This window comes from Equus caballus, chromosome 13 (assembly GCF_041296265.1).
Source record: "Equus caballus isolate H_3958 breed thoroughbred chromosome 13, TB-T2T, whole genome shotgun sequence".
Taxonomy (NCBI): Eukaryota; Metazoa; Chordata; class Mammalia; order Perissodactyla; family Equidae; genus Equus; species Equus caballus.
Genome location: NC_091696.1, coordinates 41,975,923 through 42,002,309, shown reverse-complemented (window position 1 = coordinate 42,002,309; position 26,387 = coordinate 41,975,923). Strand labels below are relative to the sequence as shown.

Below are 26,387 nucleotides of genomic sequence, written 5' to 3'. Positions count from 1 at the left end.
ACTGCTTTAAAGTGTGAGGTGAAAGCAGGCTTTCAGTGCCAAATTCGAGACTTCTGCATACAGGAACTTTTAAACGGAAATGCTGAATTTTATTGGAGATGGTGGCTAACTTTTCCGTTTTTAAATTCAAAGAAAGCTAAGTCATTGCCAAAATCTTCCGAATTTTAATGAATTACAGATTTAAAAAAATCAACTGACAGATATCTTACAGATTAAACTCTTTTAAAAATACACGAGGTAGTTTTTAATAAATACAATTGTTCCACTTTCACAGGTGTGCTTTTGTCAGTTTCGGTAGAATCGACGCTCCATGCTCTAGATCTAGTAAAGCAGACTTTCAGCTGAAATAGTCTACCTGGTTGCCACACACGCCACAGCCCCCACGACAGGCGACGAAGGAAAGGCCAGATCCCACGGCATTATTTCAATCTACTTTCCAACCTCTCGTATTTTATCTTGAGAACTTTTACAAAAGCATTTTAATAAAGTATAAAATAGGTACGTAGGAATTGGACATTCAATTCATCTACTATTTTTCTTGATAATTCACAATTTTCTATGTATTTTTTTAAAGCATTCTAAGTCTCTCATTAGCATCCTCCCCCATCATGAGAAAGGCTTCAAGTCTCATTCAACTATAAAAAATGCATTCCAAGTCGCCTGCATCTTTTTTGAATTTTCAATTGTGGGAAAATACACATAACAAAATGTATCATCTGAACCATTTCAAGTGTACAACTCGGTAGTGTTAGGTACATTCACATTATTGTGCAACCAATCTCCAGAACTCTTTTCAGCCTGCAAGACAGAAACTCTACACCTATTAAACAGCTCCCATCCTCTCCTCCCCCGAGCCCGTGGCAACCACCATCCCACTTTCTGTCTATGAATTTGACTATTCTAGGTATTTCATGTGAGATCATACAGTATTTGTCTTTTTGTGCTTGGCCTATTTCATTTAGTATAATGTCTTTAAGGTTCATCCATGTCATAAAACGTGTCAGAATTTCTTTCCTTTTTAAAGTTGAATAATATCCCATTGTATACATGTACCACATTTTGTTTATCCAAATTGCCTGCATCTCTTTTGATGTTATTCTCAGGAATTCTGTTGAAATATCTCCTCTGGAAGAAAGCACAGGTGTCCTGACCTACTGGTCCAAGAGAAGTCAAAGGAAAGAGACAAGGCAGACCAGTTCATCCTTCCTGGACCCCACCAGGCAGGCGAGACAGAACGGGGACAAGTTAGAGCTGTTGCTACATCTTGATTTAAAAGCTCCCAGGTTTTAGGTCTTAGGAACATACCATGGTAAAACCAATTTGTCTGGCTAATTATCCCATTTTATTAGTAATTACATACTTTAAAATTCTGCATTTTACATTGACCAGACTCTCATTTTATGCTGAATTTTATTTGAATTTCTTAAAACACTCCCTTCAGGGGGCTGTCCCCATGGCCTGGTGGTTAAGTTCGGCATGCTCCGCTTTGGCGGCCCGGGTTTGAGTCCCTGGCATGGACCTATACCACCTGTTGATGGCCATGCTGTGGCAGTGACCCATATACACAATAGAGGCACAGATGTTAGCTCAGGGCAAATCTGGGCGAATCTTCCTCAGCAATAAATAAATAAATACTCCCTTCAGGTCAGTCTGATCCTTTCTTTCAACTGTTCAGATGTGGAAAGGAGCTGAATAAGAGGGAGGACTGAGTGGAGGGCCATGGCAATTCTTCCTTACTTATTAAAAAAAAAATCATTTACAACAGATGTTAAAGGTCTCTACCATCTTTCCAGTCTGAAACTAGCATAGCCCTTGAAAGATAATTAGATCTAGCCAAAACTAGCAAAGAGGAGGGGGAGGCTAGCCAATCAACATGAAGAGCTCTGCCTACTGTAGCACCAGCTCTATGATCTGGAGCAAGACACCTCCCCTCTCTGAGTTTTCTTATCAGCAACGAAATAGGACTCATAATGCTACCTGAGTGCCCTCAGGGTTCTGCCTCAGTCCTCCGTGAGGATAAAGAGCCACGACTCTTCTCCTCATGGCATTCCATCATCTTGGCCATGGCTCCCACTGCTCTTTCCCTCAAGCTCCTGTTCCAGGTTGAACAGACTCAATACTTCCCTTCCTTTCACCAACAATTCATCTTCCTCCACACTCACCTCAGTTCCTCTACTAATTAGCCAACCAGTCCACTGAAGGCCAAGACTGGACTCTCCTGAGGGGATGACCAGCGCTGAGTGTTCTAGAAGGATGATTACTGAGTACGTTTGATATTGGCCTGTATATCCCAGGGTCATTTCTGTTTCTTTTAAAATTTTTAAAAACTAACAGTTTTACATTGATGATCTGTGGGACTAGGCATCTAAATTCTCTCCCCAGAGAAGTAAGGTTGAAATTTGGAGGTTTTAAACTTAGGGCTTTAACAGCCTTTTGTTTTTTTCTTTCAAGAAAACACAATTTATTAACATGAGACAGCACCTCTCTCAAACAGGCACACTCACCAGGGTAGATGCGACATGTTCTAAGAGGCAACTTAATGCACTGGGCTATGGATCCAAAAAGCCTGTAAGAATCCTGTATAACTTTAGCTAAATTATTTAGCCTCCCTGAGACTCAACTTTCTCATATATAAATTAGGAATACCACCAACGGTTTCACTGAGTTGTTAGGTAGATTTTTTAAAAAACACCACAAAGCACGCAGCACAGTGCCCGGAATGAAGAATCTGCTTAATAAATACGAGCATTTTCTCTTGTTTTTCACATTGGTCTGTAGATATTTCAAAAAGCATGCTGTGTGTCCATGAGCTTTACATCTTTATACTGATGGGAGTGAGAAAGAGATAACAAAATGGGAAAAGGTAAAAGAAGAATGATTCATCTGAAGCAGAGCACTGCTCATGAATTAATTTTTTACAAAGCATCTGACTTATACGTTATTCATCACTTTTGCTACAAGGTTGATTATTTAAACTAGGATTAAACACCTAGGTTTAGCAGGTAAGTATGTTTTATTAAGGAGGTTGAAGAACACTAACGCCATTTGCAGCATAAAGAATCACATTTTAACAGAAGCAGAATAAGAGTGACTTCTAAGATATATGGCTAAACAAAAAAAAGGAAGGGACAGAAAAGTATGTGTGGTCCATCACCGTCTACCTAACAAAAGGTGGGGGTATATGATGCAGTTGTTTATATATGTGTAAAAATGGAAAGATATACTGAAAACTAATAAACTGGTCACTACAAGGGAGGGAGGAACTCAGCTGGAGAAGGCGGGGAGAGAAGCCTGGTAGATTTGTCTTTGGAACCACATAAACGCCTTCAGAACTATAAAGCAATATTAAATTTTATAAAAGGTAATCCCTAAGAGTAAAAATAAAACAAATGTAAATGTTTATCAAGTGGGTAGCTTAACCACATAAAGAGGAATTATTTCAACTGACTTTAAAATAAGGTAATTTGACTGTTCATCTCTAGTAAGATAAACTCTAGGGACAAAAATTACTGCAAAAAAAATTATTTTCAATAATTCTATGATTAGTAGTGACACTGATATAGGTCTTCTGAAACAATCACATAGAGTGGGATAAAGCAAATAAGTAATACCAACAGGAACCGAAATTCTCAGCATAAAAAAAGAGAAACAAAATTAAAAGAAGTTAAATTAAGTCCTGGAGTCTAACTAGAATTGGAAATATCAGTATAATTTATCTTAAAAAGAAAAAAGAGGGGCCGGCTTGGTGGCGTAGTGGCTAAGTTCATGCACTCCACTTTGGCGACCCAGGGTTCACAGGTTTGGATCCCAGGCGCAGACCTACACACCACTCATCAAGCCATGCTGTGGTGTGTCCCACATACAAAAAATAGAGGGAGACTGGCACAGCTGTTAGCTCAGTGACAATCTTCCTCAAGCAAAAAGAGGAAGATTGGCAACAGCTGTTAGCTTGGGGCCAACCTTCCTCATCAAAAAAAGAAAAAGAAAAAAGAAAGGACTTCCTTGCTAGCTCCTTTCATTCAAAAAGACTATAAATGATGATGAAACCACTATCAATAGACACACTTAGAAGGGAGATGATGGTTTCTAAACACCATTTTCCATCAAAAGGAACAAGCCCCCTGGAGAAATAGCTGATTCCAAATATAAGGCAGGAAATGTCTAAGAAGAGCCTGGACTATCTTAAGAATACCAGAAGTCAAAGAAACCATCAAAGACTTTTGGGATTCTATCAGAAGACTCAAGAGACAACTCAAAATGTTTCCCACTGGTCAGAAACAAGATACTTATAGCATCAAAAAGAAAAGCAACTGTAATGCACTAAAATATATTTTTTAAAAAAACTTGATTCAGGGGCCGGCCCTGTGGCTGAGTGGTTAAGTTCACATGTTCTGCTTCCACGGCCCAGGGTTTCACCAGTTCAGATCCTGGGCATGGACATGGCACCGCTCATCAAGCCATGCTGAGGCGGCATCCCACATGCCACAACTAGAAGGACCCACAACTAAAAATACACAACTATGTACCAGGGGGCTTTGGGGAGGAAAAGGAAAAGTAAAATCTTTAAAACAACAACAACAACAAAAACCCCACACATGATTCAAACAAACAAAACAAACCTCATTGCTCACCTTTGGAAGATGCTAGGAAACCGACTAATTATTCTGAAAATTGGTTTAAAAAAGGTGTGCTGGGGGGATGGATTAAATAATTTATTCTGCTTTTTCTGTACGAACTATATCTTCAGGTAACTAAATAGATGATGAGAAGAAATTTTTTATCTTATTTTATTTATTTATTTTTTTTGAGGAAGATTAGCCCAGAGCTAACTACTGCCAATCCTCCTCTTTTTGCTGAGGAAGACTGGCCCTGAGCTAACATCCATGCCCTTCTTCCTCTACGTTATACCTGGGACGCCTACCACAGCATGGCTTTTGCCAAGCAGTGCCATGTCCCCACCCGGGATCCGAACCAGTGAACCCTGGGCCGCCTAGAAGCAGAATGTGCGCACTTAATCGCTGTGCCACCGGGCCCAGAAATTTTTTATTTTAAATAAAAGCATTTGGAATAATAAGTAAAGAAGCAACAAACTATAATATTACTATTTTGCAACCCCTAATGAAATAATGGATCTAGCCATTGACTGTTAATAGCTACTAAAACATCAAGTGAAAAGCTGACAGAAAACTTTATATTGGATGGACCAGTCTGGCAACATCTGAACCCACTTGGTCAATCTTATCACAAACAGACAAGGAGACATTTTGTGCCACCCGATGTAAAGCATAGGAAATACACAACACCATCTAGGAAATATCCTTGCCATTAGTTCAGTGTGGAATCCGATCAAATTTATAGATCTAACTACCAGTTAATTACAGACACAGTAGCCAGGGAACATGTTAAACAACCTTAAAAAGATGTTCCAGAATAAGGGAAATTCTGCAGAGCAAACAACTTGGTTTCTTAAATATATTGCAAAGGTGTGGGGTAAGGAGAATCTACAGAGAGAGGAAATTCACAGATTAAGAGAGATAAGAGACACTCAACCAAATGTAATACAGGAATCTGTTTGGAAACTAGAGTGCAAACAAAACAATTATTTAAAAAATCTGTGAGCAGGAAATTTGAACACTGGATATCTGATATCAAGGAGTTAATTTTTGTGTGCGTGTGGTGGGAGTATTGCGGTTTTGTTTAAAAATGACCGCTTATCTTTTATATATATAGACATAGTTGAAATGATATGCTATCATCTATGATTTGTTTCAAAATTATCTAAAGGGGAGAGAGAGAAAGAGTACTAATAAAATAGGACTTGCCACGCAGACCGTGGACACTTAGAGATGGGAGTTCGTTATATTGTTTTCTCTACTTTTGTATATGCTTAAAATTTTTCTGTAATGAAAAGTTTTGATATTCTTTTAAGCAAAAGTTCAAAAGGTCTCTCTTCTGCTTCCTAGGATTTCATTTTTGAATGAAAAGATACACTCTCGGATGTTTTCTTAGGGATGTGGGGATCAGAGTCAAGACAACATCCTCTGTGTGGCATGCACCTAGCTGCCGTCTGTTTGGGCGCCTTCCTCCCTGGTGGACAGAGCTGCACACTAGACCTGAGAAAATTTATGGGGAGCATGATGGACAGCGGAAAGAACGGGGCTCCGTAGATAATCCTGGTATCAAACGCAATTCTTTGTCAAGAACTGTTGAACCTCCCTGAGCCTCTTGATGGGGGATCGCCTTGCCTCCCTCACAGTGCTGCTGTGAGCATCACATGAGATAAAACACGGAGGACCTGGCCCAGAGCAGGCACTCAGGAAGCCGGCACTGGAACGTTGATTCACTCACTGAGTCACCAAACACCTGAATGCATACTCTGGGTCAGACTCTAGGTTAGGAGCTGGAGCTATAAAGATTCGGAAAAGATGGCACCTGCCCTTAAGGAGAAGAGGAAAGTAAACCAGTGATTACAGTGTCAAGAGCAATGTATTTAAGTTCTGAAAGGATACAGTTTTTGGATACAGAATTTTATATCCAGCAACATTATCAATTATGAAGGTGAAATAGAGACATTTTTACAGAGTTTACTAAGCCATACACTAAATATGCAAAAAAGAAAAAAAAATCACTGAAAGGAAAGGAAACTATTTGCCTCAAAAGAATCTACACAAAAAAGGCTGGGATATTTGGAAGATTCTCCTTTGGATAGCCAAGTTTTAATGACACAGGAAAACATTTTCTTCTCTGTGGGCCCCATTATGCAACATTTTTTCTTTAGAGAATTACATTTACACAATCCTGATATTATTCACGCTGTATACCTGCTGCCATCTCTTGGAATCAACTTCTCAAGAAAGCACAAAAATATACACAGAAAAAAGTAGTAGAGTATAAATAACTAACCAAAGCAAGAAGGGGGACGGAGAGAAATGGAAGGTACTATACATGTGCTAGTTTCAATCTCTTACAGGAGTGATCAAGATATACTGGTCAAAGTTGATAAGACAAGAAACAGAGGTATCATTTAAAGGTATAGTGGAAAACACACACACAAAAAATGGTAACAGTAGCTACCACTGGGGGAATGAAGATTTTCCCCCCTTCATTTTATATTCTCCTGTACTAAGGGAATTCTTAAAAATTACATGCATTTATCACTTCAATAGTTTAAAAAGTGCCATGGGAAACACTTTCTCTACTAAAATATACTTAACCCACAAGAGCTACAGTGACTTTGCCAACATTTACTCTGCTCAAATACAAGAAAGGTTGTGAGGTGGCTAGACTAAATAATTTTTACAGTCCTTTCCAGAAGCTGTCTATCCAAAGAAATATGCAAATTGCAGAAATGTCATTTGGTTAAGATAAAGACACAAATGTAAAGACTGTTCCTAAGCTATAGCACCTAGAGGCAAATAAGAGCGAAACAAGAAACTTCCCCTGAAAAAGGTAGCTGAGACCCAGGAACAGAAGAAGTAGTTAAAGTTGAATGGTGATTTCTGCAGTGGAGGCAGGGGCAAGAAAAAAAGAAAGGAGACAGCCACAGAGAGCTTCTGCATGCTTTCCTCCACTGCGGAGAGGGAGAGAGCCTCCACGGGGAGGGGGCTGGTGCTCCCTCTGCAGAACTCATTCTGGGACGTTCAGACCATTCTGCGGGGCTGAAGGTGAGAAGCAGCCACTCCGTTACAGAAGCAGGAAATCAACGAAGGTGCAAACAGAGGGCCAAGACACAGAGGGCGAACAGGGCTGAGCACCAGTTTCTTCTGCCATAGGCCAGCAGTTGCTAACCGTCTTCTTGAAATCACGGGGAGAAGGAGCTTCTAAGAAACTCTCGTCTCCAGACGGGAGGTGGGAAGTCTCATCCCCAGACGGTAGGCAGGACCCATTAAAAGGTCAATGATCTGTAGCTGGTGTGCTGTCTTTACTGCTTCAGTGCAAAGGGCTTCCATAGGTTCATCTGGGACACTGCCTTCCCCAATCTTATTTCTATTATTTGCTCTTCAACACGAAGTTCTCCTACTGTGGGGATTTTCAATAACCTAACTCTCGTGTTGAGAAGTCGGGACTACTTGCTATTTGAGGAGAGAAGCAAAGCATCTCAAGAGCTTGCGTCAGGTTCCTCCTCACGCCCTATGCTGTGTGCAGTGTAAAAACATTTGAATTTAAGGGCTCGACGGGGCTTTAGCATTCTTTCCACCAAAACGCCTCAGCTAAGTTGAGAAAACAGAGGCAAACACTGGGCTCCTCATGGGTATCTGCTGAAGGGAAAGAAGGAGTGAAGAGAGGTGCTAGGTGGCAGCAGAGCTGAAGCTAGGACCTTGTCTGCTAGCTGCCTGCTAGGTCAGTTCCTTTCCGCCCCGCCCTGGGAGGCTACTGGCTTCTGTTGTCTTGAAGGCATTTTTTCAGCAGGAGAGAAAATACTTGCTCCACAGGCCCTTTTATGAATAAAGGTGTAAGCAGTCTGACAAAGCGATGTGTCCTGGAACACAGTCTGGTTAATCAGAATTCTTCTTTGTCTCCACAGGGCTTTTGCCCCCATTTCCTAATGTAACATGCACATTCAGTTACTCTCAGAAACCGCTAACTTGAGATGAAAACTAAGTGAAATCTGAAAACCACTGCTTTGAGACATGCTTTAGCATTTCCTACACAAGCAGGACTTCCCAAGGGCTACCACATTTTCAAGGAAGGCTGAAATGCAGTCTCACAGCAAGGAAAGGCTAGAAGGAAAAGACCAGCCAAAGGGGTTTCCCAACAGTCAAAATAAGCCAAAGAGCAAATAACCCACAGATGTGACTGACCAAAATCTCTGCAAGGGCCAAGTGGCCTTGGAAGACCATTTCCTTTAATTACAGAAGATTATTAATAAAATGAGAAGGGTAATAGCATCGTGGTTCAGAAGCATTTCAAACATGAGTGTTTATTTACAGGGACTGAATATCTATTAGGGAGATCTTAAATGGTTTAGCATCCACGGTGAAGGTGGATTCTCCAAGTACCACGCTAACCTCTATTTATTCAGATCTCATGCCACCAAACCAAGGCTCTCCTTCTCAAGCAACTTATGTCCAGTTCAGTTTCCCAGAACGCAAGCCCCATCTTTCGTCCAGTTATCAACTACAAAGTCCTTGAATATCCTGGACACTGAATGTGTTACCGAAAAGAAAAGCAGCCCGCTGCCACAATACCAATGCAAACAGCAGGAGAAACGGACATCCGTCTCGATCAGCACCGCTAACAGCCAACAGCAGAAGCTCAAGTGCTCTGAGGGTCCTCCCAAGGTCTGCGAGTCACTTCTCCAGAGCTAACGGCAGTGAGCCACAGAGCTGCAGCCGTCTCCTCTCAGACGCAGGCCCCACAACCCTAACTGTGTCTTTCTAAATAAGGACGCCTGGATCTTGATGTTTATACTTAGGCCCTTTTCCCAATACTTTTAGTCCCTATTTTCTTTAAGACTATTAACTGTTCAAAGAAAAAGGAGAGAGGAAGGAAGAAAAGCAACAATGTATCAAGTTTACAGAATATGCAGAAGTAAAATACAAGACAAAGGATCACAAAGGATGGGAGGGGTAAATGAAAATGCACTGTTTTAGGCGTCTTACGTTGCTCACGAAGTAGTGTAATTTTCACTTGAAGATAAGCTGTGATACACGAAAGAGGCGTATTATAATCTCTAGAGCAGTGCTGGGCCAACAGAAAGATAATGTGAACCAGATATGTGATTTAAAAATTTCTAGGAGCCATCATTTAAAAATGTGAAAAGAAACAAGTGAAATTAATTTAAACAATATTTTATTTATATTTAAATTAATATAAATATATATAATATATAAATACTTATATTTAATATTTTTATTTAGCTCAATATGTCCAAATTACTATTATTTCAACTTGTAACCAATTCTTCAAAATCTGGTGTGTATTTTAAATTTATAACACATCTCAGTTTCGACTAGCCACACTTCAAGTACTCAATAGCCACTTGTGGCTAGTGGCTACCCTTGGACAGTGTGGCTTTAGAGCAGAAGTCAGCAAACTTTTCAGTAAGGGACAGATAGTAAACTTCTGAGTTTTGTGAGCATAAGATCTCTGTTACACCTACCCCAATCTGCCATTGTAATGCAAAGCAGCCATAGGCAATATGTAAATTAATAGGCACAGCTGTGTTCCAATAAAACATTATAAAAACATGTGGGCCAGATCTGGCCTGTGGCCAACTGCTACTCTGGAGCAATGACTAAAAGAATAACAAAAAGGGGCATAAGCAAAAAGTCAACAGAGAAGATAAAATGGGATGCTAAAATATCAGTAAGTACTAAATAATAATTTATCCAAAAGGCAACAAAAAAGAGCAATAGAGGAATACAGAACAAGCAGAACAAATAGGAAATAAATACCAAGATGGGAGATAGACCTACCTGTATTATTAATTAGATTAGATATAAAAGGCAAAGATTGTCAGAATGCATAAAAAAGCAAGACCTAACTATTTTGGATTGTTTACTACTAGGTTGACTGTTTAGAAGAAACACACTTTAATCATAAAGACAAACAAGTTGCCAGTAAAAGGCTGAACAAAAATATAATAGGCAAACAGCAAGCATAAGAAACAAGAGTGTCTATATTAATATGGGACAAACATCAAAAAAAGATTATTACTAGAAATAAAGAGGAATATTCCACAATGATAAAAGGGGAAAATCATTAAAAAGGCACAATCTTAAATGGGCATATCCCTATCAAAAGAGCTTCAAAATACATGAAGCAAAAATGGATATAACTAAATGAAGAAATAAATCTACAACCATAGCTGGAGATTCCAACGCCTCTCTCAGTAGCTGAAAGAAAAAGTAGACACCCTCTCTCCCCCAAAATCAGTAAAGATATAGAAGATTTGAGTAACACCATGAGCCAACATAACCTAAAATGATACTACTGGAACAGTCACCAAGACAGACCATATGCGAGGCCATAAAACAAGTCTCAATACTTAGGAAAGAAGTTCTAAATAACTCATAGGTTAAAGAAGAAAGCAGAAGAGAAATTAGGAAATACTTTGCAATAGATGATAGTGAAAAGACAACACATCAAAATACATGGGATGCGGCTAAGCAGAGTCTAAAGGAAAATTTACAGCTTTAAATGCTTTTATTAGAAAAGATGACGTATAGAAATCAATGAGTTAAGCTCCCACCTTAAAAAGCGAGACAAAGAATAACAAATTAACTGCAAAATAAGCAGAAAAAATAAACAAGAGTATAAATAAATGAAAAAAGAAGACAAGAACAATTGATTCTTTGAAAGAATTAACTGATAAACATCTAGCAAGGAAAAAAACAGAAGAAACAGAAATTACCAATACCAGGAAATTTTAAAGGGATACAATTATAGATCCCATAGATATTAAAACTATAATGGAATATTTAGAGCTAATGATTTTATGCTAATGACCTTGACAACTTAAAGGAAATGGAATATTCCTTAAAAAATACAAATTACTAAAAGTGATATAAGAAGAAACAGAAAATCTAAATAGTCTCAGATCTATTAAACAAATGAGTTTATAATCAAAAACCATCCACAAAAAAACTTTATGTCCAGATGTCTTCGGTAAACTCTACCAAAAATTTAAGAAAAAATCTTACACACACTGTCAGAAAATAACAGAAGAGGAATTTCCTAACTAGTTTTATGAGGTCAGCATAATCCTGACACCAAAACTTGTCAAAGATATAAAAGAAAAGAAAATGACAGTCTAATATTCCTCATGAACAAAGATATAAAAATACTTAACAAAATATCAGCAAATCAAATCCAGCAATAGGTAAAAAGGATAATACATCACGACCAAGTGGAATTTCTCCCAGGAATGCAAATCTGATGAAGCATTCAAAAACCAATCAATGTCATTCAAAATATTAACAAAATAAAGGACAAAAACCATAGGACAATTTTCCAGACGATACAGAAAGAGCATCTGAAAATATTTAGCATCTATTTATGATACAAACTCTTAGCAAACTTGAAATGGAAGGGAGCCTGAAAGAATTTCTGAAGGGAATCTCAACCTGAAAAAGGACTTGCGCAGACAATCTAAGAATCATATTTCATGGGGAACACTGAACTTGCCCTCTCCAATACTGGAAACAAGGCAAGGGTATCCATTTTTCTCACATCTATTTAACAATATGTCAGAGGTGCTAGTCAGTGCAATCAGTCAAGAAAAATAAATAAAAGACATAAAAATTGGAAAAGAAATAAAACTGTTGTTAATAGTATGCCAACATGATTATGTACATAAAAAACTCCGTTTAATATTTTAAAAAAGAAACTATCAGAATAAGTGAATTTTAAAGGGTTGCAGGATACAAGGTCAACATACAACTACTAATTATACGTCTATACAGAAGCAGCAAACAATGTGAAAATGAATTGTTTTAAGAAACAATTCCATCTACAATAACATCAACAACACAAAATATTTAGAAAGAAAATTAACATAAGACATATAAGACCTCTATAGTAAAAATTACAAATAAGGCCTAGTGAAGAAACAGACAAGATGATTCTGAAATTTATTTGCAATACAAAGGACCTTGAGTAGCCGAAACAACTTTAAAAAGAAAAACAATGTTGGAGGGTTTATGCTACCTGATTTTAGGGTTTCTTTTAGTCATAGAAACAAGAAAGTGTGCTATGGGCATAGAATGGACGTAAAAATGAGTGAAACGGAAGAGTTCAGAAACAGACCTAGATACACATGGTCAATTTATTTTTGACAAAAGTGTCAAGACAATCCAAGGAGGAAAGAAAAGGCTTTGAACAAATATTGCTGGAACAACTGGATATCCACATGGAAAAAACTAAACTCTGACTCCCACCTCATTCCATATACGAAGTTGAAATGGCTCATGACTTAAATGTAAAAGCTAAAACTATAAACCTTCTAGAAGAAAACATGTAAGAAAATCACTGCAACCTGGGGATGGATATGCAAAGATATTTTGGATAAGCATAAAACCCACTAATCATAAAACAAAAAAATTTATAAACAGGACCTCATCAAAATTAAAAATATCTGCTCATCAAAAGACATTACTAATAAAATGAATAGGAAACACTAGTCATGAAAAAATATATTTGCAGCACATATATCTGACAAAGGATGTACATCCAGAATACATAAAAGAACTCCCACAAATCAACAGTAAAAGACAAACAACCCAATTAGAAAATCAGCAAGAGACTTAAATATCTACCTCAAAAAGAAGACACCTGAATGGCCAACAAGCACGCAAAAAAGTGGTCAATATCATTAGTCACCAGAGAAATGCAAATTAAAACCACAATGCAATACCATCTTATATCCTCTAGACTCGCTAAAATAAAAAAGACTTGACAGCACTAAATGTTGACAAGGATGTGGAGCAACTGGAACTTTCACACAATACTAGTGGAATATAAAATTGTACATTCAGTTTGGAGAACCGTTTGTTTTTATAAAGTTTCACATACACTTACTCTAAGAACCAACAATTCTAGTCTTGGGTATTTACTCAAGAGAAATGAAAACATATGCCCACAAATTTTTTTTTACAGAAATGCTCATAGCAGCATTATTTACAATAGTTCCAAACTGGAAACAACCCAAATGTCCACCAACAGGAGAACAGGTAAATGTTGTATATTCGTACAATGGCACTACTGAACAATAAAAAATAATGAACTCCTGATACACACAATATCAATGATGCATTTCAAATCAGGTTAAGCAAAAGAAACTAAACACAATACCATATGATTCCATTCTTTATAAATTCCAAGAATAACAAAATTAATCTACAGTGTCAGAAATTAGAAATGGTTGTCTAGGGCAGTCGGGGCTTGGGGTTGCTTGAAAAGGGGCACGGAGAAACTTTTGGGGGAGACAGAAATGTTCAGTATCTTGCTTTGGGTGGTAGTTACATGGGTATATACTATGCAAACTCGTTGAACTAAACATTTTATATCTGTACATTTTACTGTATGTTCATTATACCTCAATTTTTAAAATATCAAAAAAAACATTTAAAAAGTGTGGAGGGCAATCCAAAATATTAATAGTGATTGCTGCTGGGTGGTGGGATTATGGCAAATGTTTTCTTCTGTCAATTCACACATTTCTAAACTTTACAATTGTCTATTATGAACCCTCCTCCCCTCGTTTTCTATCCCTAGGTTTTATACTTTCACAAAGATGCCAAAATGTTACTAGTATTTATCTCCTGAAAGTAGGATTCTGGGCAATCAAAGGAAGTAAGTGTCAAGTTCTCCTTCTGTGGCGGGCATGTGGTTCGGGTCCCCACACGGGGTCTGAAAGGAGCGCAGGAGCTCAGGCAAAGGCAAGGCGGCGCACTGAGAGGAGGAAGGGATCACACCGAGAGTCCCGCTCTGAACCCCGTGCTCTCTTTGAACTGGGGGGCAAGCCATAGAGTCCCCATTTCCTCACGCCTACAATGGAAGGAGGCGCCCCGTCCGCCTGAAGAGCGTTTTGTGAGCGTTACCTGAGACAGCTATGGTCTTAAAAAGCAAGAAGGAATCAGGTAGCAGTAACTTTAGCTATTACATGAAAAGCTAGAAAAAAGTCTCTCTCACAAGTCAGATTTATTACTTACAACCCTCTAAGAGGCAACAAGAAAAGCTATTGCTAGAGCAATTCTGCCCTTCCAAACGCAGAACCAAGAGCTCCTACCTGTTGGCGTGGTGATAGTGATTCTGCAGAGCATAGGATGCGCACTGGGTATTTAACCGCTTTCTCTCAACCTCCTTCCAACCATCTTCTGTCCACTTTCTCTTGATCTGCTTCTCGTGTTTTTTCCCCACGTACTCAGCATAGGTCTGGATGCGATAGCTTTCTGCATACTTGCTGGTATTGACAGCTACAAGGAAAAGAAAAGATGCCTGTAAGAGTCTGGCCTAGCCTCAGAGATGTCACTGAGGTTGTCCCAGCTGGGTTCAGGGCTGAGCTCCCACCCTGGCCCTGCTGCTGAGAAGCCGGGTGGCCTTGGGAACGTGTTCCATTGACTCTGCCAGTCTGAGTTTCCTCATCTGGAGAAAGAGAGACACTGCCCCCCAATCTCGCCTACAGTAGGCAAGCGCTCTGTAAAGAATCATAATGTAAGGAAGTAAAACGTTAATTTTCAAAATATTTGCAGGCAACATTTTCTGCTTGAAAATTATTCATTTTCAGAGTAAGAAAATGAAAAAACAAAACACAAAACAAAACCACCATGGGAAAACTGTAAACTCTCACTTCTTTTATTCAAAATAAAAATGACAAGAAAAGCAGTACTGACGGTGGTGCTGATCACTGTGTCAAATACTGACAGTCTGTGCCCAGCGTTTTGCACACATGATGTCTAATCTTCACAAGACACTTGGCAAGGGAGGAAGGGCTTTTTCCGATGAGAAAGCAGGGGCAGAGATGTCAGGTGATTTACTGCAGGCCAGACCACAAGTGAGTGGCAGCCGTGGGATGCCAAAACCAGGTTACTGTGAGCCTAAGGCCAGGGCCCTTGTTGCCACCCTGTTCCTCACTTTCGATTCTGCAAATTCAAGATACCCCTGCAATACCTGAGACAAGCCTCTTCTCCTTCTGCTTTTAAAGACTGCTAATTCTCTGTAATGTGCCTCTGGCTGGCGAGAGTACTTGAAAGTTGGAGCTTATTCCGTCCTTGGTGCTAAGGCTTGACTAAGCCAAGTCAGTTCTGTTGTAATCCCTTGCTCTCTCCTTCTCAGAGGCTGGTGGGATGGAATATGCTGGGAGTGTCGGAGTATGAGCCCACGGAAGGCCTGCTGGCGGACGCGTACCCATTTGTTGGTTCTGGCTTATGCAGCTGAGCAATATTCTCCTAGCCCACTATCACTGCCTACGGTTACTACCCACAGTGGCAGTGACAGTAAGAGTCTGGTCACGCTGGCAGGGGCTGTTCGGGGCAGACTTGATACCTGGATGGCTGCAAAAGCACCATGACGTCTGAAACAGAATCTGTATACCCAGTCCTAGGCAAAGTTTTGGTACAGAGCAGTTCTCAATAAATATTACACGAATGAATGCATGGCAGAAGGCAGCAAGTGATGAGATGCATTCTTTGAGCACATCAGAAGTGTCAAGGGACTCGAGCATATTAGGGACCTTAAATCGGGGGAAAGACAACTGTATGAGAGGCAGATGCTCCACATAGCCGACACCTGACACCTGCCATCTTCACTCCAAGAGGACCAGATGTGATGAAAACTTCTCAGCACAATCGTGCTTTACAGAACGTCATGCCCTAAATGTTTAGCCATATAAGGAGCAAAACAAAGCAACAAAAAGAAGAAGAAGAAAAAAAACCCACTTCTTTAAGAAACACACATTTTTACTAAGAAGTTTGCTGTACTTTTCAAATATTCACTCTCCAGTCAAAGAGGGGAAAAAACCTTCAGAGTATTAAAGAACCTTCATATTACAGAAAATCTCCCAAAGAAGTAGAGTGAGTTACTGAAATGTGAACTCAAAACAGCATGTTCTGACTCACTCACAAGGAGCTCAACAGAGAAAACATCCAGTTCTGGAGAGGTGCTATCGACCAAAGTCACTCATGTCAGAGAACCTTTCTTGAAATAGGATCCATTCTTGAAAACCTTACTCCTCAAGACAGTCCCTTTTCCTGCTTTCAATGGGCCACGTTCCTGACTTTTTCTCCTCATTTATCTAACCATCCAACAATTTATACATCCAACAAACATCATCCATCTATGCTCCCATCCAGTAATTGCTCACCGAGTGTCTGTCCCAGAGACTGTGCTGGGCATTTGCTAAAACAAGACACAGTCTCCACCCTCTTAAGTTCTCCCACTCACGTGCAAGCTTTATGTAGAGCTGACTTCCTTGCAAGCTTGAGACCACCTACCAAAACAGGTTAATCTACCAAGCTGATACATAATGAGAACTCACAGATTACACCATCATTATTTCTGCTGATGGTTGGCAAATGAGCATCTCTGGATTTTCCTCTGTAAGTTTCCTTCCCTAATTCAGCAGGTTTATTTTGCAAGTGTGCCCAAAAGGGATGACATCTACAGTTCTCTCTCTCTCAAGTTTAATGTGGACTACCAAGTAAGAGCAGGCTTGACTCAATATTCCCTGTGAAAGCAAAGGTGATGATAGGGTCATAAAGGAGCCAAGATGATCTATTTAACAGTATCCAATTGTTCCCAATAATTTAGCTCTCAGCCCCATGGACAAACGCTACAAACAACTCCCTGACCACGGCCAGGAATTTATCTGAGCACATTTGGAATTAGGATCACTTAAAAGGGGAAACAAATAACAATCCACTTTTCACTGCTGGCCTTCACATGGCAATAATTTACCAGCATTCCTTCAGGTCCCAGCAGCTTTGCAGCGCTTGGCCTTTAATCTAGAAGCCAAGCTCTGGCTCAAAGCCACCCCTCTAATGGATGAATCAGCAAAATGAATTGGCTGTCAGCTGTGTCCTCCAGCGATTCCAGCTTCCGTCAGAAGCGGCATGTAGCAGGCTGCTTGGTAACGCTAACCTTTTCCAAATTTGTCAGGGAAATGATTCAAGGCCATCTTTCGGTCGTGCCACTTTGTTAAAGCCACTGGGGACCCAAACACACTGAGAGCCGTCCGTGTTTCCTTGCAGGTGAGTGAGAGCAGCTCCTCTCACCTAACAGTTTCATCCACTCACAGCTTCATTGTGCGGGGGCCGCCGTCTCCTGACACTCTGCACACATTACAGCATTTAATCTTCCCAGCAACCCCATGGAGAAAGGAGGTTCTAGTCAGCACACAGATAAAGAGACTGAGCAGCAGGGAAGCTAAGCAGCTTGCCTAAGGTCTCGGAGGCAAGTAACAACGCTGGTCTGGAACCAAGATGTGACGTTTAAAAAAATGACACATTGCCACACATCTGCCATATATTTCTGTGTATTTATGTGTTTATTTAGAGCAACAATTATCTTATAAAATACTTCCTTTACTAGGAAGTTTTAAAAAATTGCCTAAAATTTTTAGATTTTTTTTCCCCTTTGACTCTAGAGTGAATATTTGAAAAGTACAGCAAACTTCTTAGTAAAAATTTGTGTTTTAGATTTTTTTCCTAAAAATTTAGAACTTTCCATTACTATCAAGCAAAGTCTTTCCACCTAAGTTTAGATACATTATGTTCATGGACAAGAAGACTTAACAACAGGTGTGGATTCCTGCCTCAATTGGTCTATAGATTTAATGCAACTCCAGCAAAAAAAAAAAAAAAAAGCCAACATTTTAAATAAAACATTGAACAGATTTTAAATGAAATTAAAAACAAATCTCAACAGAAAACAGCAGTGGTAGGGCCTGGGGAGGAGGTCAACTACAAAGGGGATGAAGGAACTGCCCTGTATCTTGACTGCATTTGTTGAAACACAGAACTGCACAACAAACAGGGTAGTTTTACTGTCTATAAATTATACCCGAGTTATCCTGCGGTATTTGGAAGGGTGATTCCAAAATTTAAATGGAAGAACAAACGGGCCAACAACAGCCCAGACATTTCTGAAGAAGAATAAGGAAGGGGGACTTGTCTTGCTGGCTAAAAAAAGCTTATTCTAAAGCCAGAGTAATTAAAGGCAGTGTAGGAACAGTGCAGAGAAAAACAAACTGACCAATGGTATAGAAGAACCCAGAAATATAGACTTATGCATCTGTGAAACTTTGATTTTTGACAGAGACAGCATGACAGGCAGTGTGGAAAAGGAAAAGTTGGAAAAATTGTTTATCCATAGGAAAAAAGTGAAATTGGATTCTTACACCACGCCGAAAAATCAACTCCAGATGGATGAAGAACTTAAATGTCAAAAGCAAGCTTTGAAAACTTGAAAAGAAAATGTAAGTGAATATCTTTCTGAGCTTGAAGTAGGAAAGAATTTACAGAGATACAAAAAATGTTAAGCATAAAAAAAGATCAATAAGTTTGGCTACATTAATGTGAAAATTTTTGTCCATCAGAGGACACTTTAAAGAGAGTGAAGACAAGCTACAAACCGGGAGAAGATATTTGTAACACATGCAACTGACGGAGGATTAGCACCAGAAGACATAAAAATGCCTACAAATCAGCGAGAAAACACCCAGCAGAAAAATGGGCAAGAGACGTGAAAAGCACGCATAGTCATTTCACAGAAAAGCATATAACGCCAATAATTACATAAGGAGTTGCTCAAATTCAGGCAAAAGCAAATTCTGAGCACAGTGAGATATCATTTTGTAGAGGGAGAGGGAGAGAGGGGGAATGACAGGGAACAGGGAGAGAACCAAAAAAGCAAGAAAATTGATTAGGACAAGTTCAGGATAGAGGCTGCGCCTGGCTGGGGATCAGGAGGTTGGGAGGACGGGCGAGGGGAGGAACGACAGATAGATGCCATTTGTCAGCAATATCTTAGTTCTTCGGTTGAATGGTGGTTTCACAGATGTTCATTACATTTTAAACAAACAAATAGTTTAGGTTTTCTGTCGTTTACCCTGTCCAACTACTAAGGGCCATTTCCAAAACAGACTGTCCAAGTTAGAAGGTCTCTGTAAGACCAGGTAAAGGTTATTCCCGTTTCAATGTCTTCGGTGATACGGAGCTGCCCCTGAGTGGTCCCTGTGGTGCACATGAGCACAGCTGCTGAGACGCCAGACTTCTCACAGCTTCCTCAGGGAGCTAAGGACATTTGTGCAGCCTGGTCATCAGGCTGCTGGAATGAGTTTATTGCAGCTACTGGCAGGGCTGGGGTGGGGTGGGAGTGGGAGTGGGGAGAACATTAGGAAACTGCTGAAGCAGTTACATACCATTAGTCCTGTGATTTTTCCGAACACTATCCTCAGCTAACATCAAGTTCTCCATTTCTAAGAGAATTACCTAGATTCTTATTAACCCAATGGTTACAAGAAGAGACATATTTATTGGATACTTACTCTGTGAGGAATGGAAAATTCTGTAAGCATATCCTGACTTTATAGATAAAGAAACTGAAGCTCAGAAGAAGCGACTAGTTCAAGGTCTCAAAGATCACAAGTGTTTGGGCTGGGATCCAAACCAAAGCTGACATTCTCTTCATGACACTGCATGCATTGGAAGGGTCCTGCTGGTGTCATTTAGAGTTAAGAGAGGCAAATACATCTGTGTAGATGCAGAGTCTGCCCATCTCTCCACAAACAGACCTGTGTAACAGCAGAAGGAATCTTTGCATGGTAACTTGGTATGTGAACCCGCCACTGAAGTGACATGTGCCGAGTGGCCTCCGCCAGCCTGGCAGGCCCAAACCCTCCACCCTGTACACCAGTGTGTGCTTTAGTGCTCTTGGGTGCCGACTCTGGAAGCCCTGTCAGCGGCCTCTCCGTACTGCTCCACAGCCTCCAGCCTGGGCCCTGCACTACGGTGCTCCCTCATGCTGGGTTTCACCCCGAACCAGGATGACCCCAGATGCTGCTCTGTGTTTGCTTGTTTACTTAAATATGAACATACTGGATACAAAAGTTTTCTCATATTCCACATAATTTTGATCAGGTTTGGGTTTTCAACAGAGTAACTACTTCTCTACTTTCACCAGGTAGAGAATGGATGGTTTTATCTTGGATTCTATGGGAGAGCAAACTTGAAAATCTTTAAAGAAAGGAGTTAAAAACAAAACACTCAACCCTAAGGGTCACTATGAACATTTTCCTGTGTCCAAAAAAAGGATCTTAGATGTATTTCCCGTCAACCATCCAAGAGACTAGGCAGACAGCACGTTAGGTGCACGGTGGAACTCACATCACGCAGGATCTACAGAAGCACGCCGAAACACAGCCGCTTCCAGCGTGCATCATGCAGGATCTACAGAAGCACACAGAAACACCGCCGCTTCCAGTGTGCATCACGCAGGATCTACAGAAGCACACAGAAACACCGCCGCTTCCAGTGTGCATCACGCAGGATCTACAGAAGCACGCCGAAACACAGCCGCTTCCAGTGTGCATCACGCAGGATCTACAGAAGCACACAGAAACACCGCCGCTTCCAGTGTGCATCACGCAGGATCTACAGAAGCACACAGAAACACCGCCGCTTCCAGTGTGCATCACGCAGGATCTACAGAAGCACACAGAAACACAGCCGCTTCCAGTGTGCATCACGCAGGATCTACAGAAGCACACAGAAACACAGCCGCTTCCAGTGTGCATCACGCAGGATCTACAGAAGCACACAGAAACACAGCCGCTTCCAGTGTGCATCACGCAGGATCTACAGAAGCACGCCGAAACACAGCCGCTTCCAGCGTGCATCACGCAGGATCTACAGAAGCACACAGAAACACAGCCGCTTCCAGCGTGCATCACGCAGGATCTACAGAAGCACACAGAAACACAGCCGCTTCCAGTGTGCATCACGCAGGATCTACAGAAGCACACAGAAACACAGCCGCTTCCAGTGTGCCCAAGGAGCTCACGGTGGGCAGGCCAGCCCAGAAAGCGACAGCCCTCTCTTTGACCCTTTCCAGTCCGTCCCTTCCCTACCGACATGATCCATTCTCTCCTGTAAAACCCTCAGAATCTTCAAGATAAACCCAAAGCTGCCAGGGTCTCACACGGGGCCCTCAGTAACAATCGAGCTCTGTCTGGCTCTCTCACCTCAACTCTTCCTCTCTTCCCACATTTAGCCACAGGGCCAGCCGTTCTTTGAGGCAAGGGACCATACCTTACTCATCTTTGTGGTGCCTGGGTCCTACCATGGTACTTTTGCAGGAATTAATCTAAGATTATGCAAGGAAAGGAGGGAAGAAATACAGCTTTTATATCTGCTGGCAGCCTGTTTCTACGCAAGAGAAAAAAGCCAGAACCAGGATACATATTCACCAGGATAAAATTTTCAGTTAAAAATTCCACATGCAAGCCTGATCTAGTGGATGAAAAGCCCTGGACTGGAAACAGGAGGAGCTGGCTCTGACCATAAAGAGCAGGTTCCCTTGAGAAGTAACAACGCGTGCACGTCGCCACAGCTGAGCCTCGCGGCCACACTGGGAAGAAACCTCAGTGGCAGGGGCAGGCTCGGCGACTGACTGCCTTGCCTCAGGCACACGGTTAGGACCCTGGCTTATGATTCCTAGTCCCCTGTTCTTCCTTCATATGGCAGGTACTTCTCCAGCGAAGGGTAATTTTTGTTTTTTAAGTACTAAGGCTGAAAGCATAAAAACTAAGACCCGTGCAGGAGATCCAAGGCCCGTACAGAGGAAGATAGAAATACTGCAGGGAGGGGCAGAGGGGCACGTGATCGTTCCTCTCTGCTTTCCCAAGGTCTCCATCACAGCGCCTGTCATGTAGGAGGCAGCTGGTAAACAAAACGAACTCAGGAGAAGGAAGCAGGCTCAGGTGACTGTGCTCACAGAGATGCGAAGCACAGAGTGTGACAGCCAGAGCAGCTGAGCGTTTCAAATGCCTTCCACATGTCCCGCACCCGCTCCTTATCACTGTGAAGGTAGGTGTCCTTATCCCTGCTTACCGATAAGGCTAAGAGAAAACTCAACTGGGACCCAGCAAGGAAGCGGCAGAGCAGGGCGAGGGTTCCGCCACCTCAGACTGTGTGCTCTCTCTGCTCAGCTAAAGGACAGGCACTCCTTCTGATCATGGTCCCACTGCTCACTGCACCTCACAGTTCTCTAATTAAGGCCAAGAAAGTGGAGGAGAAAACTCTCTTTACAAATCGGACAAAAGTTGACATGTGGATATGGTGGCATTTACGTAAAACCTACGCAAACGGAAGCAACAAAGAGGGAAAACCACTGGTTCTGAGGCCACAAAGGCCTGGGTTCAAATCCTGCGCAAACCTCATCTTGCCTGAGGCAAGCCACCTGCATAACCCGGCTCCTGTTTCTTCATCCACAAGATGGGCATATCTACCTACCTTACAAGGCTATTAGGAAGAGCAGAGAGTATGTACACAAAGCTTTTAGCACAAGGCCTGGGCCATAGTTAATTCATTAATTATGCATAATTAATGACGCTACTGCTGTTAAATCACAAAACATAGTTCAGACAGAAACTGTGCCTAAGCCAATATAAGATATTGTGTAGTGATACAGACTCAGTGAGCTGTAACCCATCACACCTTGGTGTGCTAGAAGTGAGGGTAGCCTGATACACCTGAGTCCGCAAGAGCTCATGGGAAATCGCCATCATTTAGAATATGGAGGCAATGTAGCAAAATCTTTCCCATGCAAAAATATTGAAATAAAATGGACAATATAGGAAAAAAATATATAAACCAATATATCAACTATCTCGACAAGTATAAAGTCAAAAAGCCTAAACTATAATTTCTCAAAATTGTACAGAGACCGAAATTGGTCAATTAATTTTCACTAACTCTCCTGACAACACCATAGTCTGCCTTGGAAACATCCATCTCATTCATTCATCAGCAGACACTGGCCCTAGGCTGGGCTGGGCGCTGGGGTGTGGCAGAAGGGAAGAGACATTCTCTACCCTGAGGCAGCCTGCAATGTAGAAAGAGAGGAAAGGAAAGGACAGACTGGCAGGGAAACAGCAGGTCGGCAAGAATCTAGGTGAAGAATGATGAGTTACCACCAGGAGGGGCAGCAGGGAAGGAGAAGAGACGATAAACACAGATTATGACAGGCTGACCGAGAGGCGAAGAGGCTGCTCTCTGAGCTCCGAGTTCCCATGGCCTATGCCAACCGCCTTAGCATCTAATGAATGATGTCACTAAGGAACATTGCTTCCATTAACCAGCCTGGTGGGGTTTTTTTTTTCTTTTTCATGGTTATTAGCTGAAAAGTCTATTAAAAATAAATAAAGCTACCATTTATTGAAGACTTACCATATATCAAGAACTGTGCTAACTGCTTTACAAACAAATGTATTTAGTTGTCACTTGTTCATTTATTCATCCATCCATTTGTTTATGAATACAGACACTGATGTATTAAATTCTCATTTGTTCATTTATTCATCTATCCATTCATTCAGGAACAAACAAACTGTCTTCTAACACTAGGCCAGTGGGGCTGTGAGGGCGAATCAGAGACACAGTCCTTGTATTCACCGAGAGAGAGAGACAGTGTCCAGAGCGCCACATGTGTGCTGAGGGTTAGCAAAGGAGAAGTGCTCTGGGGTCTCCAGTGGGGAGCTGATCAAACCTAGCACACAGAGTTGTTTTCCTAAGGAAAAGACATTCGAGTCTTTCCTGAGACTTAGGAGATGGTGTAAAAAACACTGGGGGTGGGAAACTGTGTTCCAGGCAGAAGGAACATGAAGTGGCCAATCTCTGAGTGAGGAGGGAAAGGAAAGACGACCTTAATGGCGAGAGGGAAGAGGGAGCGCGTGGTGAAGCTAGAGTGACGGACCCCACAAAGGGCCTCTGGCCATGCTAAGTGCAGCGGGAGCCACCACAAGGATTTCAGGCAGGAGGAAGACATGATCTGATGTGTGCTTCTACAAGATCACTGTGATCGAAGGGGGAAGAAAGGAATAAGGATGGAGAGGACACGCAGTAAGAAAAGAAGTCATTAATCACTGTACAGGCAGGTAAGAGCAGGCACGGGAGCCTGGGAAGCTGCAGGCTGAAATGGAGGAGGGCCAACCTAGAAAGTGCGGTGCTGTGGATGCAGGAAGGAAGAAGGGGCCAATGGACTGAGCAACTGGGCAAGAGGAGAAGAGGGTCTGGTGGCATTTCGCCCCGGAGGTCACTGGGGACCTTAGTGAGAGTCAGTTCAGTGGTGTGTGGAGAGCACAGCCAGATGAGAGTGAGAGGAACTCCCTGAGGCAAGGATGATGCATGCAGACTGGCTGGATTTGTAAAAGGAAAGAAAGCATCAGGAGCAAAGGCGAGCTGGGATCTTGGGAGTTCTTCTGAAAAGACAGAAGGGGTTCAGCAGGTTTTTGCATTGTCAGAAAGAAGTCACTGGGTGGGCACAGGGATAAAGGATTGTGTGAGGCCCCGGAGAGGAGACGGGGCCGAGAGCACACGTGTGGGTTCCACTTCCAAGAGAAGGGAGGTGCGGATGTAGAGCATTGAGAACCTACGGGCAGGAAGCTGCCCCTGGAAGTTGGCTGTTTCCTGGGTCGGGGGGTGGGTCCTCCCGAGAGCACTAGGGCTGGAGAGCGGGAAGACAGGAAGAGCAGAAACGGCCATGGAGCCAGTTCCTGATGAGAACCCAGCCATAGAGAGGGGCCTTCTCTGCAAAGTCTTACTAATCTGCCCAGGATCTTTTCTCCTCCAACAACCCCACAAGGTGAGCAGTGACTATATATATACGTTTTTTGCTGGGAAAGATTTGCCCGGAGCTAACATCTGTTGCGAATCTTCCTCCTTTTTTTTCCTCCCCAAAGCCCCAGCTCACAGCTGTATATTCTAGTTGTAGGTCCTTCTAGCTCTTCCATGCGAGCTGCCACCACAGCATGGCCACCAACAGATAAGTGGTGTGGCTCCATGCCTGGGAACCAAACCTGGGCCAACAAAGCAGAGTGTGCCAAACTTCAACCACTAGGCCATCAGAGCTGGCTCAACAGTAACTCTATTTTTACAGACATGGAACTAGAGGCTGAGAGAGGTTAGGAACCTGCCGAGGGCCAAAGTAACTGAGTGGCGGGGCTGGATTAGAATCCCCATCTCCCTGACTTGGACATATTCTTTGGACGACTGTTCTAACCTACCCCTCAAAGCTGTCAACAAAGCAGCTGCTCTAAACCCAAGGCAAACAAAAACCAGCTTTCACAAGTGCTGACACAGCTCCTTACAAGGTGGGGTGCTGATGTGCAGAAGGGAAGAAGGAATTTTACGACGGAGTCAAATAGGAGCAGATGGAGTTCCAAAGGAGTGTAGAATTGAGAGTAACTTTAAAAAAGAGACAGAGAGCATACCTTCTTCGTCCTCTTTTTCCTCTTCATTTTTTAAAGATGAAAAACACAACTCAGCATAGGAGTTGGGAAGCAATTCCATACTTAACAGTCTCGATGAACTTGACAGACAGCTGAAAGACCTAAGAATTTACAACATTCTTCACACTTCATGGGAGAAAATTAAGATTGATGTCTCAACTACCAGGAACAACTTAAAATAAAATCAAAGATCTCCTAGATCGTGAGAAATGGCAGATCTGAAACAGCAGATTCTAAACATCAAAAACACTGAGTTCTACTCTAAGGAAGATGAAACAGCACACGGTTTAGCTATACTATTTTATAACAATATCCTTAAGATCTGCTTATACATATAACGTAAAGGACTACAAATAAATAATAATCATGGTTTATAGAGAGGTTACTATGCACGAGGTGCTGGATTAGCTCTAATCTTAACATATTATCCTATATTCTA

At 41.6% G+C, this 26,387-nt stretch overlaps 1 protein-coding gene across 13 annotated transcripts in view; it reads right to left on the bottom strand.

Moving 5' to 3' along the window:
* The window catches only part of PARN (poly(A)-specific ribonuclease), a 242,520-nt gene that overhangs the window by 122,023 nt on the left and 94,110 nt on the right, over positions 1-26,387 (bottom strand). For all 13 annotated transcript variants that reach the window (XR_011424326.1, XR_011424327.1, XM_070230978.1 and 10 more), the window contains one exon: positions 14,732-14,918. Coding sequence is in view for 11 of the 13 variants with exons in the window: in XM_070230978.1 (XP_070087079.1) it covers positions 14,732-14,918 (187 nt within the window). In the remaining 2 variants the exon portion in view is untranslated. The remainder of the gene's footprint in view (positions 1-14,731; positions 14,919-26,387) is intronic.